This window comes from Patella vulgata, chromosome 2 (assembly GCF_932274485.2).
Source record: "Patella vulgata chromosome 2, xgPatVulg1.2, whole genome shotgun sequence".
Taxonomy (NCBI): Eukaryota; Metazoa; Mollusca; class Gastropoda; family Patellidae; genus Patella; species Patella vulgata.
The window spans coordinates 12,518,139-12,533,428 of NC_065880.2; the positions used below are offsets into that span (position 1 = coordinate 12,518,139).

A 15,290-nucleotide genomic window follows, 5' to 3' on the forward strand; every position below is an offset into this window, starting at 1 on the left:
ATATACTTCTTTCCATTTTGTATACTTTCGATGGCCTACACTACATGAAGATCTAACCAGCAGCTTTTTACCCTATGACGTCAAACATTGATTAATCAATCAGCGTTGATGTTTCGAGTGGTTTACCCACAGTTCCGTACATCGCATGCTAAGAACTCACCGTAACAGATGGTTTCATTGGCTAATCCCTCAGTTCATCCAAAACGCCGGTAATATAACAACTCTTCCAGATCCCAGTGTAGTAAAGACAAGTAAAACAAAATTTTGAACTATAAAAAACGAAACGAAATAGGATCTGTGTTTTAATCAGATTGTTAAACAGTAGTTCGGTAGTTAAATATTTGTCGGAAATTTAAGACTATTATTTTCAGAGGTGCTGAGAAATTATCAGTATTTGCCGAGTTTGGTCCAGGAGAAGGAAATATTCTGTTAACAGATGTACAATGTATTGGAAATGAGACAAGTTTAGAAGATTGTGATAAATCACCATGGAGAAAACATTCTTGTAACATATATGAAGCTGTGGGTTTATATTGTAGAACAGAAAAAGGTAATGATATATTTATACGCCCCACATTTTCATGTGGAATTATATTGTCGACGCCCCTGTCCATCCATCCGTCTGTGTGTTTGTCCGTCCGTTCACATTTTGTTTGTGGACACTCTGCCGGTCACAATTTTTATCTGATTTTGCCGAAACTTGAAATGTACGTTTTTCACCCAAAGATATCGGTTCATTTCCATATTTGCTAATATTGGACCATAACTTCCTGGATTATGGCCCCTAATCATACGTAAAATATCACGTTTTTAGCTTGTGGCCACTCTACAGGTCACAATTTTTGTCCGATTTTGATGAAACTTAAAATATATGTTAATATCCTGAAGATCTCAATCCCTGTTGATACTCGCACAATTCTGACTGTAAATTCGTGTATTATGGCCCCTGATTGTACAAAAAATTAACTTTTTATTTTAGTTTGTTCTCTTGCTTAATGTGGGCATATCTTGCCTTGCAACCGCTGGTTATTAATAAATTGACATACTATACGGCAACCTCCAGAACACAACCAGTCAGAAGTCACATGACCAAATTTCTACACATTGACATGTGAAGCATCACATATAGAAGATATTCTTGCTTATGAAAACTGGGCACGACATATGCCCTTACGCTACTTCTTCCGCAGTCCTCCTTTGCATTCCCAGTGGAAAGTACATTCTTGTCTGTAGATTCAATCTCAATTACGGTTCAGTACCCCAAAGCTATCATGGGATAGCAGTGTTCTTTATGTAAAGAGTCCAGTTTTCTTATTCGGAATGTCAGTAGACATCCTAGCTTTCGCTTGCTTTGTGGATTCAACTTTATTGCCCAAGTTGTGATTCTTGATTGAGGGTGATACAAGTTATATACAGTCCATCACCATTTTTAGGATTTTGCTACTTATGGGAAAGGAAAGGTAATGTTACCCATTCGTTGTCTAAGAACCAGTGTTTTGTATATGGCCTTGTAATAGAATGAGGTAAACCAGATAATATTAATTGCAGGAATACTGCTCCAGTAGAAGTACTATTGGAGTTTTGTAGGTATTAACTATTTTTAACCATTGGTAATATTTATCCAAACTGGGTAAATATCATTTGTATCCCCAGTGTTGACAACTCTTATCTTAAAAAAAACCTGTACTATTTATGGCGAAGACATTTTCTCTGCCGTAGTCCTGCCTTGTGCACTTGTCAAAATGACGCAGTTGAGGAATGATAAAAGGAGTTACCTCCCTTGCACTGTAATACAAATTATATTTCACAATGTGAAATAGACCTTTTATGGTTATTGCATTATTGTTATTACACACTCAAGGGGGGAATTATTGTCTGTCATCATATCACAGTATAATATATTTCAGTATGTGAAAGCGAACAGTTTTTATGTGATAATGGTAATTGTATTAGGGGTGATTATGTTTGTAATGAAGAAGATGACTGTGGTGATAATTCAGATGAAGCAGAGGATGGTTGTATACGTAAGTAATAGAATGCTTTGGCATTTAATATTCTTTAAGACATGGGGAGTGGGTAGCCAAATGGGCTAATGTGTGTACTTTAACGGGGGAGGGTTGGATGGCCGAATGGTTAGCACGTGTGTGCTGTATGATAAGGCCTGTCATTTAGTCAGCTGGCATGGTTTCGAATCCCCTGTCCAACCTCGTGGGTTTTCTCTGGGTCCTCGGGTTTCCTCCCACTGCTAAAGACCCCTACGCGCAAACGAATTATTGAAATAAAATTAAACCATATGTTAGTCCTGAAATGACCTGGTCTGTGTTGAGTGTAGGTTAAACCCCATTTCTCTCTCTCTCTCATAAGGTCTGTCATAATTTTTGATCCCATACTTGTACTTGACAATGAGTAGGATCGCCTGTCTATTGTCGTGTGTTTTTATCGGATCCTCCGGTTTCAGCCCACAAGTACCCCTACCCACAAGCGAATTATTGAAATAAAAGTGTACCACATGTTAGTCCAGAAATGACCTAATTTGTGTCAATTTGACATTAAACTCCATTTGTCTTGCTTGGGTGGGATGAAAAAGTATTTTCTTAAATGCCAAGTCTCTCACTTTCTTAAAGATCAGTTATTATATATTATACTATGTTAATAGAAATAGGGGGCGGGGGGTGGATGGCCGAATGGTTAGCGTGTGCGCGCTGCATCATAAGGTCTGTCATTGAGTCAACTGGCGTGGTTTCGATTCCCCGGTTGTACGTGACAAGGAGTAGGGGCACCTGTCCAACCTTGTGGGTTTCCCCCAGGTCCTCCGGTTTCCCCCCACTGCTTAAGACCCTTACGCGCAAGCGAATTATTGAAATAAAATTGAACCATATGTTAGTCCTGAAATGACCTAGTTTGTGTCGAGTGGACGTTAAACCCCATTTCTCTCTCTCTTTTTATATAGAAATAATAGTAGAGTTAGTGAACGGTACGAGACCTAATGAAGGTAGAGTAGAGATTATAAGAAATGGTATTAAGGGTACTGTATGTGATGATGAATGGGGTGAACAAGATGCTGAAGTTGTATGTAAGGAGTTAGGTTATAAGTAAGTATGTTTGTAGATTTTATATATTTAAAGCTCATTTCATCAGTGAAGTGTCAAAAGGGTGTATCTAAGAATTTCTAAAGATTAAGAAATAGAACCTTTTGCATTTCAAAATTTCCACAAATCAAGATACAACATTTGGACACATGATACCCAGAACACAGTGCTAGGACTTTCTAGGAAAAAGTGCTAAATTTTGGATGTTTGGGTTTGGTCCGGTTCACTGATTTTAATTGCTTGGTATGCTGATCTAAACAACATGTCCGTCTTGAGTAGCATTGCCCTAATATAAATTACATAAGCGTTGACAACTATTAACCGGCCAGTGGGAGTATCAAATAACTTAACATTTTAATTTCTAAAATAAAAATCTCATTTCATATAAAGTCTTTGATATCAGTTGTTTAGTCTTCCAAAAACCAAGTTTTATCATGCTGAGCTATTTTTGTACGCCCATATTTTCAAGTGGACGTGTATTGAGTCGCCCCTGTCAGCCCACAATTTATTTGTGGACACGCGGTTCCTTTCGATATTGGCATTTTATCCAATATTAAAAGCTGTTCTAACATATCACCATTCCACCCTTATGATGGTTGAGTTCGAATTTCATGAAAATCGGATTGAAACTGCCCGCTCCTTGTTCGCAAATAGTATAAAAGTATATAATACCAAGGTTGTGGACACTGTAGAAGTCACAATTTTTTTATTCGATTTTGATCAAACTTAAAATATATGTCTATATTCCACGGATTTTTGTTTCTTTCCATATTCACACATATCGGTCCGTAACCTCCTAGATTATGGACCCTGGGTGTACCAAAAATTACAGTTTATACCCGATTTTAAAAACCGTTTAAATATACACCGTTGCACCCTGGGTTTGAATTTTGTGATAATCGGATCGAAGGCTGTGACCCCTCTAACGATTTGTATCCGGTTTTAAAAAAAACTTAATATTATATGTTTATGTATCAAAGATCTGGGTTTGATGTTCGCGTATATCGGGCCTAACTTCTTGCCTTGTGGCCCCTATTGTACGAGAAATTGTAAGAATAATACTACGAGTTCTTGATGTGGAAATTTACACGGAAATATTTATTTATGGCTAGGGATATGATATCATATCTTTCTTATCTAAATTAGATCCTGCTTTTATTTATATATATATATATTACATTATTTTACTCATATACTTTGATATTGACCAATTTGATGTTAACCATATATATATATATATATATATATATATATATATATATATATAAATAAAAGCAGGATCTAATTTAGATAAGAAAGATATGATATCATATCCCTAGCCATAAATAAATATTTCCGTGTAAATCATTTAATTGGTTAACATCAAATTGGTCAATATCAAAGTATATGAGTAAAATAATGTAAGATATTTTATACCCTGGCTTAGACAAGCTGCTGTAGATATTACATCAAATTAATAAGCTTATTATTACATTATGTAATATTTGAATCAATTTTTTTTAATTTTATTTAATTGTTATTAAATTTGTTTATTTCTGTCTTTTATAGTTTTTCTTATTCTCTTATTCAAATTTCATAGAATCTGATTCCAAACCCATCTAGCTTTAGTTTTACATTCTAAATATAGAGCAGTGTAATATGACACTTATACAATACACCATCTGAATAGATAATAATTGGGCTACAATTTATTGTCTTTGAGAGGTTGATGACAGGATTCTCTTCAACAAATCTTTGAGGTCACATTCCCAAACTTGAAGAAATCTGGCTGATTTCTAGTTGGTCTTAAGACTGAACAGTTCTAATTGGTGTAGAGATACACAGCTTAGACCGAAATGTGCATATTAATTGGGAGATTTTAAAAATGCATAGTCATTCGGATGGGATGAAAAACCAAGGTCCCGTGTACACAATGGTGTGCAGGTAAAAGAACCTCTGACAGTTGGAATTTGATATAAGCGTAGGCCATAGTGCTGATAAATTCCCTCATAGCACACTGTACATAGCATATGCTCATCTTCATTAGTCCAGTCGGGGCAGAATAGCAGGACATTAAACCCAATTTCATTTCATTTATTTGAGAGTATTTTGATATCCTAAACCACTAGGATATAGTCAGGACCCATTATATAATAGTGACTAGGATTGTCTGGTGTAAAGACAACTCTTGCTAGCAGAACACAGTTGTGATAGTATGTTAGATTACAAAGTAGTGTAAACCTATGTGATGTTAGATAATGATGTAGTGTAAAACTATGTGATAGAAATAGGTTACAATGCAATGTAAAAATAAATGTAATAGAAACTATGTTAGATTACAATGTAGTGTAGAACTACATGCGATAGAAATAGAAAGTATTTTAGATTCAAATGTAGTGTCAAAATGAATGTGATAGAAAGTATGTTAGAATACAATGCTGTATCTAAATAAATGTGATAGTTTACAAAGTAGTGTAGCAAGAGAGAAAAAACAACCAACAAATTAAAACCAAAGTTAGATTTTAACCGGTTAAGCATGACGTTTTTAAAACGTTAACTACCCCCTATTGTGTAATTAATTTGACGAAGTGACGAAAAACTATGTTCTAAGAATAGGTTGGGAAAAATACCTCCAAGGCGTTATATTACACCCTACACACAGTGAGTGGCAGTTGTCCAGGATGTTATATAACGACCTACGCACTTAACGGGTTAATATCAATTTAATTAGATAGTGACCAAGAATATTGGAATTTTAATAAATGTTAAGTGTAGATTTTGTGACATTATATGCACTGTGTATAATATTTATATTATGTACTCGTAGGTTAGGTGGTAAAGTGGTAAAGAAAGGAACATTTGGTCAAGGCAGTGGCATTATATGGTTAGATAATGTCAAGTGTGATGGAACTGAGACGTCCATAGAATGGTGTGATGGACCAGCATGGGGTGTACATGATTGTGACCATGAAGAAGATGCAGGTGTTTTCTGTTATATTGGTTCCGAGACAGAAACAGGTCAGTTTCCAGATAGTCAGATATTCTTAGATAAATTTGTCACACAATCTGTTGAAATTGATGATTACCCAGTTTAGATAACATTTCAGGCCTAAAGAAAGATCTGCAATAGGCAGATTTAGCTCTTGCGTAATGTATGTTTAAGTATGAAATATTGATAACAATAGTTGATTTTACAGAATTAAAAGTTGAATTGGTAGATGGTAAAACACCAAATGAAGGTCGTGTAGAAATCACATTAAATGGAGAGAGAGGAACTATATGTGATGATGGCTGGGATAATAAGGATGCTACAGTTATTTGTAGAATGCTGGGATATCGGTAAGATATAGCCCCTAATAACCAATGTAGGGTGACCCGTCGCTTTACAGAAAGTTGGTCTCGACACGGCTAATGTGCACGCTTCAGTGGTTGTGTCTCGAACTATCAGCGGTGGTGTGTATGATACTATAAATAGCAATGGCACGTGCAATTCTCTACAAATTTATCAACTATTACAGCCGTAAAAAATCTATTGTTGACGATTTTGAATAGCAGTAAAATTTAGCTTCTTGGTTATTACAGCAGCTTTAGAAATTAGGTTCGTTTTATTTTTTAAATTGCTTTATCATTAACTGTACCGTTAAGAGCTGCATCTTTTGGTTTAGTACAAATAATATCTCTGAATCACTTTCGTTAGCAGGAACATGATACTAACAGTAGTTTCATTTTACTTTTACAAGTTTCTTAAAACAATTGTTAAGCTGGCTGACGTGCGTGTTTCTAAATTCAATTTCTTGTTCCAGCTTTCTGTTATGTTTCGTAAAAAGGTAGTCTTGATTATCCCGACCTGTCAATCAGACGTAGAATGGTCGGTACACTGGTTAAGCGAGACTAATTTCAAAACAAGGGAACGTAACCCATCTTTAACTCAAAAGTGTCTGGATGTTATGGACGGCACTTGAAACCAGTTTCAGTCTATTATTTATAGATGATTAAATGATCATAGCTTATTGAGTACAACATGATCGTTTATTTAGTGACTATAATTGTGTGAAACTGATTTAAGGCTTGGTATATATATAAATATTGTGGTGTAATTGTCAAGATATTTGGAGATATTTATTTATGGTGGGTCATCCTAACTATTGCTCCTTAACTTCTGTGAATTAGAAAATATTAATGGCACTGTTTGTATTAGATTAAGAACTTAATCCAGGATTTGGGCCATATCCCCAATTTCTATCTCCTGTCTGATGCGCTTTTGTATCAATCTGATTAAAATACAGATCTATATTTCACTTCGTTTTTTTATACTTTCGATGGCCTTTACTACATGAATATCTGACCGGTTGTAGTGGAAGGTTGCATCAGGGGTCATATGAACGGCTTTTGACCATATGTCGTCAGACATTTGATTAACCAATCAGTGTTAATGTTTCTAGCTAGTTACCCACAGTTCCGTGCACCTCACGCCAAAAATTTGTTGTAACAGGCAGTTTCATTGGCTAATCCCCCACATCATCAAGAACGCGGGTTATATAACAACTCTTCCAGATCCTAGTGTAGTAAAGACAAGTAAAACGAAATTTTAAAATATAAAAAACGAAACAAAATAGGATCTGTTTTTTAAACAGATTGCTTTTGTATATACATGTACAGATTAAATAGGATCAACTCAATTTTATATAAATAACTTTAGTAGCCAAAGATACTGGCGGGGCCGAGGAGTAAATAAAAATGAATTTAAGAATCCCCGCATCACTCCCTTGACAAGGCTACTGGATCAAGCAAAAGATACCGGCGGGGCCGAGGAATAAATAAAAATGAATTTAAGAATCCCCGCATCACTCTCTTGACAAGGGTACTGGATCTAGCAAAAGATACTGACAGGGACGAGGAGTAAATAAAAATGAATATAAGAATCCCTGCTCAACAGCTGCTGTTGAGCGCGGATGCTTAAATTCAGTTAATATATAATGTTAGAAAGGGTGGTATATTGATAAAATGGGATACAATTTATTTTATATATAACTCTAGGAAGGGTGGTAAAACTAAAAGCCTTTGTATATAAAATAGGGTGGTAAAGCTAAAAGCCTTTGTATATAAAATAGGGTGGTAAAGCTAAAAGCCTTTTGTATATATAATAGGGTGGTAAAGCTTAAAGTTTTTGTATATAAAATAGGGTGGTAAAGCTAAAAGCCTTTTGTATATATAATAGGGTGGTAAAGCTAAAAGCCTTTGTATATAAAATAGGGTGGTAAAGCTAAAAGCCTTTTGTATATATAATAGGGTGGTAAAGCTTAAAGTTTTTGTATATAAAATAGGGTGGTAAAGCTAAACGCCTTTTGTATATATAATAGGGTGATAAAGCTAAAAGCCTTTGTATATAAAATATGGTGGTAAAGCTAAAAGCCTTTTGTATATATAATAGGGTGGTAAAGCTAAAAGCCTTTTGTATATATAATAGGGTGGTAAAGCTAAAAGCCTTTTGTATATATAATAGGGTGGTAAAGCTAAAAGCCTTTGTATATAAAATAGGGTGGTAAAGCTAAAAGCCTTTTGTATATAAAATAGGGTGGTAAAGCTAAAAGCCTTTGTATATAAAATAGGATACAATGTCTTTTATATAATTGTAGGGAAGGTGGTAAAGCTTTAGTAAAATCACCATTTGGTGGTGGACGATCAAGGCTACCTGTTATTACTGATGAAGTTGATTGTACTGGTAGAGAAAGCTCACTGGAAGAATGTGATACTTCTCACTGGTTTGAACATGACTGTGATCATGATGAAGATGCTGGAGTTCATTGTTTTATTGCTCCAGAGAAAAATCAAACCGTGTCTATAGGTGATATATTACCGTATAATTAATGCTGTTATTACATTTTAAATATATTTTATGGAATAATTTCTGAACATTGGAATGCCAATCGTTCACAGTAACTTGAGTAAGCCCCTCTTTCACAGGCAAGTTAAGGTAAAATCGCGAGGCCTGTCTTTCCCAGGCGAGCATGTAGTGATGCATATTTTATTGCTCTCCTCGGTCCTCCATAATCGCTCACCCAACTGCGTATTTTATTTCCCCAAAAGTTGTCAGAAACTTCCGAACATACCGCTTGGCCTCAGCGAGTGTTATTGTCCCCCGCCTTTCGAAGAAAGCAGGGGACTATTAAAATGGGTTCGTCCGTCTGTCTGTCCGTCCGTCTGTCTGTCCGTCTGTCTGTCCGTCACACTTTTTGGGACACAATAACTCTCTTCCTAATTGAGCTAGAATGTTCAAACTTGGTGTATGTGTTTATTAGGTCAATGCCTTGATGGAGTTCGAAGATGAGCATTTTCCGCTTAGGGTAAGCAGAGATAAGCAATTTGATTGGTTGATACTTTGGGGCACGATAACTCTCTTCCTAATTGAGCTAGAATGTTCAAACTTGGTGTATGTGTTGATTAGGTCAATGCCTTGATGGAGTTCGAAGATGAGCATTTTCCGCTTAGGGTAAGCAGAGATAAGCAATTTGATTGGTTGATGCTTTGGGACACGATAACTTTAGTTCTATACTATTCAAAAAAAGTAGGGGATATTTGATTTTGGGGGCATAATACTAAAATATGCAAATGACTACGAAAAAAGTCACTATAGAACCTAACAGAAGAAACATTTCCAGTTACATGTGACGCCCAAACGCACCAATAGCTACCGCATGGAATGCAGGTGATGCTTGGGATCATCATGGGGGTCCAACCCAAGATTTGCACGACTCTGACTTTGAATGTTACAGTCATTGTGGCATTGAATTCCAGGGTGGAAACATCAGTTTAATTGTTTTAGTGACCAGAAAACAAATTTTGATATGCGTCGGCTTACCCAAAATGAAAGGTTACGTGCCCTTGGCATGCTACAGATCGGCACAACACAGGCGGTTGTGGCGCGGACGATGAATGTTTCTCAGTCTGTCATAAGCAGGCTATGGTCCAGATACCGTGATACACAATCTGTACAGGACAGACCACGCTCAGGTCGACCAAGGGCGACAACTCAAGCCCAGGATCGATTTATCCGTACCTTGGCCTTGAGAAATCGTGTCATCACAGCAAATCAGATCAGCGCTCGTCTTCAAACAGACACTGGTGTGAGAGTGAGTGGCCAGACGATTCGGAATCGACTGCATAGGGGTCACCTTCGCGCCCGACGTCCTCGCGTGATCCCTTGTTTGAGAGATCATCACATTCAGGCAAGACGTCGTTGGTGTAGGGATCGTCAACACTGGGATAATCGACGCTGGAGCAATGTGATGTTTTCAGATGAGTCAAGGTTCACTGTTGATTTTTTGGACAGACGTAGGAGGGTGTGGCGTCGTCGAAACGAGCGCTTCCAAGACGTTAACGTCATCAGACATGATCGATTTGGGGGTGGTTCTGTTATGGTGTGGGGAGGCATCACTGTTGCTGGAAGAACGGCTTTACATGTTGTTGCAGGGCGTGTTACAGGCCAGTACTACCGGGACAACATCTTGACAGTCCATGTTGTGCCGTTCGCACGACGTCATGGCCGCCGTTTCATCTTCCAGGATGACAACGCAAGATGTCACAGGGCCAGGATCGTTACAGGTTACCTCCAACAACAGAACATCACCACATTACCTTGGCCAGCACTGAGTCCCGACCTCTCCCCCATCGAGCATGTCTGGGACATGCTTGGACAGAGGTTACGTCAACGTCAACAACGTCCTGCCAATGTCCAAGAACTTGCTGCTGCGTTGCAACAGGAATGGGACAATCTGGACCAAAATGACCTTAGGCGTCTCATTAGGAGTATGCCATGTCGGATCAATGCTTGTTTGGCAAACAGAGGAGGATTTACCCGTTACTGACTTGGTTGTGATGCTGTGGTAACTTTGCTGTTTGACCCCGGGTATCATTTTACCCTTATAATGGTCAGTCTGTGCCTTACTTAGTCTAACGATCATTTGGAATAAATCGATGAATGTGAACTTCATTTCATTTTGTCATTTGTTTCTTCGTCAGTTTCATTAGGTGACTTTAATAACACTTAAAAATCAAATATCCCCTACTTTTTTTGAATAGTATAATTAAGTGAGAACTATTATAAATTAATTAAATATGTAGTATGCAATAATGAATTGACATTTAATGACAGAAAGAAAACAGTGAACTTTGCACAACTTGCAGCAAGATGGAAAATAGACCCGTTGATACAACCAAACTCTAGATCTGTAGGCATAGAGCATGTTTTCCCCTTAATATGCTATAATTATTCCATCAAAAACATTGTATGCTTAGACTATAAGTAAAGATATACTGTTTGATTGTTCAATACTTTGTAAAAGATAATTTGTGATAAATTTATATGTGTCCTCTAATTATTTTCCTATTTCGGCGGGGGACATCAGCCTCACTGTTGGCTTGTTCATGTTTACTTCCGATTCATTAGCTCCGTACTGATGTCAATCACAATCACAGAATATTGTATCACTGTAACCCAGGTATCGTTTAATCTTGTGTATCTAGCACTAATTTCTTTCACATTCGTTTAATATCCAATCTTTGTTTAAAAATTTGTAAAAACTGTTTAAAATCACCATAAATCGTTTAATTTGTACTTCTATCCAGTTTAAAGCTGACCATCTAATTTTGATAATAAGTGTCCAATTTACAAGTGTTTAATTACTCAATCACTGTTAAAAAATAAACAACCCAATTGATTAATGATGTATAATGATTAATTTTTGAACAGTGATCAGGAAATTAAAAGCAGTCGAACTACCTTAATACTGTGAAGACTGTAAAATGTGTAGTATTAAACATACATTATGCAAGAGCTACATCAACCTATTGCAGATCTTTCTTTAGGCCTGAAATGTTTTCTAAATTATTAATTAGACATTAATTAACTTATCCAGACCAAAATCAACTCTCGATGTCATCGCCAGCCTGCGATTGTAATACTGGATATGAATCCGATTTGGTGCTCAACGCTCATTGATGATTTAATCCAAAAATGGATAATCAAGACTATGTTTTTTTTATCGTGCCGACTCTAGTAATGATGATCAAGGCTAGGCCTAAAATTCAATCAATAATATCTTGGTTCAGAGTGGAGCAATTTGACTGAAATTTTCAGCAAATTCCCTTTACATTATCTAGTTTTTAACTATTATAGTCAGAACTACCATCTCTTTATCTAATCTTCCATAATGTAGCCTTAAGATATGTTCCTATGGGGGAATTAATCATATGAAAATAAAGACCTATTCATTGATTCTGCTGATTTAAAGATACATTATGGGAGATAAGATAAAGAGATGGCAGTTCTCGCAATAATAGTTAAAAACTAGATAGTGTAAAGGTAATTTGCTGAAAATTTCAGTCAAATTGATCCACTATGAGCCGAGAACGAAGCGGGTGAAATTTTCACATAGTCTCGGTCATCATTACTAAAATCATTAATATAAACAGCATAGTCTCGATTATCCACTGTTTTGATTTAATTATCAATGGCCGTTAAGTGGCATATAGGAATCTAATCCAGCCAACATCGAAGGCTAGCCTTGACATCGAGAGTTTATTATGGTCTGGATAAGTTAATTAATGTCTAATTGATAATTTAGATAACATTTCAGGCCTAAAGAAAGACTTGTAATAAGCAGATTTTGCTCTTGCATAATGCATGTTTAAATTATCTCTTAGTCAACTAAAAACTCTATGTGTATAAAGGAATCTACTATCTGTCACATCTTTATGCATGCATTTCAACTAGATTTGAGAACAAAGTAGATCTTATTGTTGTAGTTGGGCAGTGTGGTCTAATACCGCTCGAGAAAACAGATTTCGCGTCCAGAATCAGAAGAGAAACTGAGCAAGTTTACTACCCAGTTGCCCAGAAAATAGTTGGTGGAGATCTTGTTGAACATGGCAGATATCCATGGCAAGTTGGCGTCCGTAAAGTGTACAATCGCTATGACAACGGTGAAATTATATCTGGCCACTGGTGCGGGGGATCTATTATCAGTGATAGTTGGATTATTAGTGCTGCCCATTGCTTCAAGTAGGTATATTATGATAGGTTTCTTTAGAATACCTTTTAGCACAGACCTTATAATATGACACGATACACATGTTAAAGGGACACATCACTCATACTTAAAGGAGATGTCCCAGATTTTACAGGGTATCCATTGGTAAATGTGCAGTTAAGTATACAAATTTTAAAACGCAAAGATGTGAACAAATAACTTTATCTAATATGAAGTAAACACTGTGTTTACTTAACAGGGTTTTTTAAAACTCATTTAAGTAATTCCATTGTTCAGTTGTATGAGACGCTTGATAATCAAGTAGATCACTTACCATTACCAATCTCTAAATTAGGCAAGCATATAGACAAGGCTATCCAGGTTATCACTAAACTTATTGTTAAAATGGGGAGCCACTGTGGCTAAGTTGATAAGATGCTGGCTCGCTAGTCTGGAGGTCGTGTGTTTGATCCCTGCATTCGTCGAGAAAATTCATCAGGATTTTCCGACCTGATTTCCCCTTGCGAGTGGTTCAGAACAGAGGGCCTGACATGAACAGCTGTCAAGTTGTTGGATGGAATGAAAAATCAAGGTCTTGTGTATACATTGGCGTGCACGTAAACAATACCTTGGCAGTTGGAATTCTATATAAGAATAGGCGATAGTGCCGCTGCCCGGGCAAAATTTCTTTCATAGCATACTGTATGGCGTATGCCCGTCTTCATTAGCCCAGAAGGGTCAGAACAGTAGGACGTTAAACCCTATTTCATTTCATTTCATTTTTTATAATTTAAAATGAAATTTTGTATTTCTGCTAAAAAGTAACAAAGAGCTTCAGATAGATGTACAGGGCTAAGAAAAAGATTTCTTAGGGTCTTCCGCATGGAATTAACTCATTCAATCAACTTAAATACATCAGGGACATCTCCTTTAATTTGCCAAACATTGAAGTCTTTTGTCCCTTCACATAAAAGCACAAAAATAATTACAGATAAATCACTTACCAAATGTTTATTATTGCACATGTCACAGTAGCTTTAGTCACATATCACACCTCACAAGCAAAATTCATCAAAATTTTAATTAAATATCAGTTTCATGAAATATGAGTTTTTATTATAAAAAGCATGTTGTATTTGTGATACAAAACTCATTATTGATACTTGTGCTGTATAGGTAATATGATATATATATATATTGAAACTATTTATGTTCAATATCCATGACAACAAAACCGACTTTTGAAATATCTTACTCGAAGCAATGGACAGCATTTCTATATGGCTTATATGTGAACAGTACAATCTCTCATTTTTGGGCATGGAAACAGTTTTTTTTAAGAAAATTATGTTTTATACCTTTCAGCTTTCTACATTTTTGAAAAAATATTTTAAGAGTTAAATAAATTCATTGAGTAAATAAGAATGTTTGTGTCTAGTACTACTAATAAATCTAGTACTATATAGGGAATATTTGGTCGTAGTTGTTGGCAGTACTATATTTAAAGCTTTTCTTATTTATCGTATTTAAATGAACATTTACTATAATTTATGAAACATAAATGTAGATACAGCTTTTTGAGAAGTACAGACTTTCAGAATGTTTCGGAAAGGCATGTGGCTTAGAATTTAGAATGTAGTTTTATACATTATTTATAGGTGTTTAAACTAACGAAAATTAGAGAATGTACCGTGAGCATTAAATGATCGTAGCTTTTAAATTGTTTAATTAATAAAGATCTACTTGTAGCTAAAGATACATGTGGTCAACGTGCCATTAATCAACATACACCTCGAATAGCTGGTGGCTTTTTAACAGTAGAAGGTTCCATTCCATGGCAAGCTAATGTAATCAAAATTCTGTTTGGCATTTTTGCAAAGCGTCAGTGTGGGGCAGCAATTTTGAGTGATACGTGGTTAATAAGTGCAGCCCATTGCTATGAGTAAGTTTTTCTTAAGACTTTGACTGTTAGTCTACCACAGAAATTTCAAAATGTCTGCTACTTGCATGTACAGATATAATCAAAGAACACAGAATGAACTCATAGTACCATATATATATTTTATCATAAGTTTAGTAGAAGGGAATAGACTACAGGACAAATATAGACTTTCAATCCATACATATTAAAAGGTTTTATCTTAAAAAAACATATTGCTCCAAACATTATTAATATTGATCAGTCAAAAGAAAA

At 36.0% G+C, this 15,290-nt stretch overlaps 1 protein-coding gene across 2 annotated transcripts in view; it reads left to right on the top strand.

The window, feature by feature from the left end:
- LOC126812030 (uncharacterized) overlaps positions 1-15,290 on the top strand; it is a 43,531-nt gene that overhangs the window by 22,628 nt on the left and 5,613 nt on the right. Inside the window, exons 18-24 of one of the 2 annotated variants that reach the window (XM_050538191.2) lie at positions 372-550; positions 1,908-2,024; positions 2,951-3,092; positions 5,896-6,086; positions 6,266-6,407; positions 8,705-8,913; positions 14,846-15,038. In XM_050538191.2, coding sequence (XP_050394148.2) covers positions 372-550; positions 1,908-2,024; positions 2,951-3,092; positions 5,896-6,086; positions 6,266-6,407; positions 8,705-8,913; positions 14,846-15,038 — 1,173 coding nt within the window. Of the gene's footprint in view, positions 1-371; positions 551-1,907; positions 2,025-2,950; positions 3,093-5,895; positions 6,087-6,265; positions 6,408-8,704; positions 8,914-12,872; positions 13,129-14,845; positions 15,039-15,290 lie in introns of both variants that reach the window. The other variant, XM_050538190.2, reaches the window with a different exon arrangement.